A 5413-nucleotide genomic window follows, 5' to 3' on the forward strand; every position below is an offset into this window, starting at 1 on the left:
CACAGTTGGACCATGTAGAGGGCTATTGGTGACAAGTTCATCCTTGATGTGATTAGCTGTGATGTGATGCATTCCATGTTATCATATGTTTTAAATGTTTTATCATTCTGCTCACTGGGCTCTAGTAGCTCACCCCTCTCCCATTTCCCCAGGATTTGCAGGTACAGGGTAGACCAGGAGATCCATAAGAGTAATGAAGTCATGTGTATGTAATAGATAGTGTGGACATGATAAATGTATTAATGTTATGTAAAAGTATAGTTTCAATCATGTAACGATATTGAGGATTAGATATTGTGCTTGACATTGTGTTTGAGGTATCCCTTTTATTACATGATCAAAAATGTTTTATAATGTTCATGAAAGCCAACTCATCTCATGTTGTATCGCCCGTTGGGGCATTGGTGAGATCCCACAGAGGGATCATGATTATGATTATGACTATGTACAGTGTATGTTCAGGTTGAGTTGGATGTTTGAAGGAAAAGTTTTAAATTTTTATGCATGTTGTTGATCATGTATGGGATTATACAGGTTTACAGGTTATATGTCAGGCTTGCTACGGGTCCCGGCGGCCTTAAGTCGATATGGATCCTAGCGCCGGTAGCGGTCCGATTTTCAGGTCGTTACACTAAGGAGATGTGGAGGTCTGCCGCTGATGATCAAAGAACTTGCGGGTCTACTATCAAATAAAGCTGCAACTGCTGAGGAGTGGTCAAGGGTACTACAGCAGCTCAATGAAAATGAAGGACCTTGGTATGAGATCTTGTATGGAATCAATAGGCATTTGCCCCTCTATTTGAGGCGATGTCTCTTCTATTTTGTGCTGTTTCCTGAAGACTTTGAGGTCCCTGCAAGAAGATTAATTGGCTTGTGGGTTGCAGAGGGCTTAGGACGTCAGAAGGGAGATCAGGAACCTCCAGAATGTGTTTCAGAGAAATGCTTCATAGAGCTAGTAAACCAGAACATGATCCAAGTGACAAAGAAGAAGATGAATGGAAAAATTAGCAGATGTCGCTTGCCTGATGCACTGCGAGTTCACTGGCTCCCAAAAGCTAGGGAAGCAAACTTTCTTCAGGATAACATGGGGATCAATTTGTCTATGAACAACACGAGCGTAATACGCCGATTAGCTGACCATCTTGACCATAAGGATGCTAGCTTCGACCATATCCATGGTAACCGTATTAGTTCTTCTGTATACTCTTCTTATCGTAATGTTGTTTCTTTTTTGTCCTTTGATACTCAAGAAGAAAGCAGGGCTGGGGAGGACATAGAAAACTTTCTCGAACGATGCATCTCTAGTGGTTCCTTTTATTTCCTGTGGGTGCTAGATCTTGAAAATGTACACAAGCCAAAATTGCCCAAGGCTGTAAGTCAGCTCACTCGATTGAGATACCTTGGTTTGAGGTCAACTTACATGGAGACACTTCCTGTGTTCATTGACAAACTATTAAACCTTCAATCACTAGATTTGAAGCGTACATGCATTAATACTGTCCCAAATTCAATCTGGAAGATGCAGAGCCTAAGACAGCTGTTTCTAGATGAGAGTTTTTGCACCGTGTTTGACCCTCGACAAGAGGACAGCTCTCTAGTGGACCTTCAAACTCTTTGGCGTGCATTTGTAGATGAGACTAGTCCGGTAAGAAATGGCCTGGATAGATTGTCAAAGCTTACAAAGTTGGGACTAAAGTGCAAGTCATCAGTTTCATTTCAAAATGAGGCAATGTCCTCACAGCTGGTAGCAGTGGCGAACTGGGTGACGAAGATGAAACATCTTCAGTATTTGAGATTGAAATCATTTGATGAATCAGGTCAACCTTGGGATCTGTACTTGGAGTCACTATTAGACCACAAGGATCTCTACAGCGTATATTTGGTCGGAAGGCTGAAAAACCAGCATCTTGTATCTGAGTATCCTCTGAACCTGATTGAACTCACCTTATCTGCATCTGAAATAGCAAAGGATCCTATGCAAACCTTGGACAAGCTTCCAAACCTCAGAATTCTGAAATTGTTGTCTAGATCCTTTACAGGAAAGAAAATGGTTTCCAGATCTGGTGGTTTCGCCAAGCTTGAAATCCTCAAATTCTGGGAGCTGGAAGCTCTGGAGGAATGGAATGTGGAGGAAGGAGCATTGTGCGGCCTGAAAGACTTGGAGATCAGATCCTGCAGAAATTTAAAGATGCTTCCGGATGGACTGAAGCTGATTAGGACTCTCCGAGAATTAAAATTAACAAGGCAACCAGAGTTATCTGCGAGGATTAGGGACAATCAGGGAGAGGATTGGAATCTAATTTTTTTATTAGTATTAGTGGCTAAGTGTTTACTATTTAATTTTTGTGATACAGAAAAATTTGATATCTTAATTTTATAAAAATGTCTATTAATTAAATTTTTATAATAAGAGTATTTTATTTTATTTTTTATTTTTATAAATTTAATAATTAAATAAAAATTAAGTAATAAACTTTTTAAAGTATTTTTCAAAATTAAAGAAAACTGACTAAAATAAAACCAAATAGTAATTTCTCTTATCATAATAAAAGTTATTATTAATTTTTATGTTCAACCATCTATAAAATTATTAGTATCTTTGTTTTATTATTAAATATTATATTTTAAAAACAAATCATTATTTATTTTTATATAAAAAATTAATTATTTTTATAAAAAAATTAATTATTCTTATACAAAAAATTTTTGGACAATAGTTTTTAAGAAACAAATAACAACAATAAAAAAAACTGTATATAGTTTTGTGAAAATAAAAAATAAAAACAGCATTACAGATTATATCCTTAATTAAAAGATATTATGTATTTTATCTATTAAATAGAATAATATAACTAATTAAATTAGCCATATTATATTATTAGAAATCTTTAATAACTAATTAAAATATATAATTATTTAAAATATTATTAATAACTATTAAATAGAGAGAATTTATATTTAAATTATATAAATAATTTAATTTATAAAAAATAAATAGATGAATTAAACTTTTATCTCTCGAATAATTTACGAATAACTTATTTATTTATACGCTAGTTATTAATAGTTTTTATTATATTTTATGTAATATTTTATAAAATTAGGATTTAAATTTTTTAAATAAAATTATTCAGTATAATTTCGATTCGATTTCGATTCAATTCTTAATAAATAATTAAAATCAAGATTAGAATCGAAACTAGAACTAAATAGTCACCTAATTTTGATAACATATAAAACACTCCAGACACTATTTCTCTTATTTTCTGTTTTTTAAAACTATTCCTCACATGCAACTCTAAAACCTTGATCTCTCCGAAATTTATCACCTAATTGCATTACTATTTCCATTTACTACCCTCATCATTGACCAAGTTCATTTACTTCTCAAAAATTCTGTTAACTTTATCTAAGGATTATAATCCTATCATTCTAGAATCTCAATCTTATCATATTTGATTTGGTTGGATTTGTGACATTGGTTCTTTTTCTATTCCAATACAATTTCATAAGATTTTTAAATTTAATTCAAGACCCTAGAACCCAAATATATTGTTGGTTTCATTATTGAACTCTAAAATCCAGTTTTAAAACTAATTGTAATGGAAGATTTCATTGCTAAACCAACTCTATGCTGAAGAGAAGGCAACCTTAAGGAACTCAAAAAGTGTAACCGCAGCCTCAGCACTTGTTGAGAGACCAGACATTAAATTTGAGTAGGTAGTCTAAATTAAAGTTGAATTAATATGGAAAATAGATGTTGAAAGACTAAATGGATGGTTTAAAAGAAAGGTGGACCAAAATATATTTTTTTTTTCAAAATTGGCTGCCATCTACGTGGCTGTTTGTTACCCAAAAAAAAATAAAAAAAGAAATATAAAGTTTAAAGTAGGAAGAGAAGAAGAGGAAGAGAAGGAAGGGTATGAGCTGAGAAATGGTGTTTTCCAATTATGAATCGTAAGCAAACGGAAGCAAAAAGAGAGAGAGGATGCAGAAGAAGAGCTATGAAGGATAGTAACTTTGGTACGAACTGCCTCCTACTTTTAGAACCTATTCTGGAAAATCAAAAGATTAAGGAAATAAAGAATAAGAACAAGGTTTAATGGAGGAAACCAAGGCCTCTACGTTCAATTGAAACATAATTGTTATATTTTTTGTCATGCTTGTGATTATTTTATTCATGAGCTTAAATAGCAGTAATAATTAACAGCTTAAGCTAATTACAAAGAAACAACCCACCTATTATGCAGCAACTAAAACAAATAAGAATAATAATAAAAAACTAACACAAGACTTATTCAAACAAATTATTAAGGCTACGTGTCATTTCCCCTCCCCTTAAACAATTCTCTTGTCCTCAAGAGAGACATCTGGAAACTGCTTTTTCACCTGCTCAAACTCTTCCCAAGTTGCTTCCATGGAAGATGAACCACGCCAATGAATCAAAACTTCACTTCTTTTTCTTCTTACTCTGCTGTCCAGAATAGCTTCAGGCGGTGGATTCGATTCATCATCTTCGTCAAACTGTGGTAATTGCATCTGTACTCCACTTCCAGCTCCAATATACTTCTTAAGGAGTGAGACATGAAATACAGGATGCACTTTCGCTGTTGCTGGTAGCTCCCACTTATAAGCAACCGCACCAAATTTCCGTAGGACTTTGAACGGCCCATAATACTTAGGAGACAGTTTGAAGTTCCTTCGCACTGCAAGAGTCCGCTGCTTGTAAGGATGCAGCTTAAGATAGACTAAGTCTCCTATGGCAAATTCACGTTCTTGGTGCTTTAAGTCGTATATTTGCTTCATTTTGCTTTGTGCCTGCTGAATTCTTTTTTTGAGTTCCCTCAACATGACATCACGATCACCCAATTCCTTTTTCAATGCTGCTACCTTGGCAGTACCTGGTATGTAAGTGAGCAAAGTAGGAGGCGGCCTACCATATACAACTTCAAAGGGAGATTTTCCAGTAACCGAATGGATACTTGTATTGTAACAATACTCTGCCCAAGATATCCACTTCATCCATTGTTTGGGTTTGGAGCTAGTAAAGCATCTGAGATATATTTCTAGTGTTCTGTTCACCACCTCCGTCTGGCCATCGGTTTGAGGGTGGTAAGCAGAGCTAAAGTTGAACCGAGTTCCATTTAAATCAAATAGTTCTCTGCAGAATTGGCTAGTAAAAGCCGGGTCCCGATCACAAACAATTATTTTTGGCATCCCATGCAGCTTAAAAATATTTTCAAAAAATAATTGTGCAACAGAGGCAACAGTATAAGGATGAGAGATGGGCACAAAATGAGCATACTTCGACAGTCTATCCACCACCACAAATATTGTTGTCTTACCATTTGATTTCGGCAGCCCATCTATGAAGTCCATTGAAATGTCTTCCCAAATTCGGCTAGGAACTGGG

At 34.9% G+C, this 5413-nt stretch overlaps 1 protein-coding gene across 1 annotated transcript; it reads left to right on the plus strand.

Annotated features, from left to right (window-relative positions):
* The first annotated feature begins 658 nt into the window (after positions 1-658).
* LOC110612528 (probable disease resistance RPP8-like protein 2) lies at positions 659-2364 on the plus strand. Its single transcript, XM_043955581.1, has 2 exons — positions 659-2244; positions 2355-2364. Exons 1-2 carry the CDS (start codon positions 659-661, stop codon positions 2362-2364), a joined length of 1596 nt encoding a protein of 531 aa, XP_043811516.1.
* Positions 2365-5413: the final 3049 nt, after the last annotated feature.

The sequence above is a fragment of the Manihot esculenta genome, chromosome 4 (assembly GCF_001659605.2).
Source record: "Manihot esculenta cultivar AM560-2 chromosome 4, M.esculenta_v8, whole genome shotgun sequence".
In the NCBI taxonomy this organism is placed as follows: domain Eukaryota; kingdom Viridiplantae; phylum Streptophyta; class Magnoliopsida; order Malpighiales; family Euphorbiaceae; genus Manihot; species Manihot esculenta.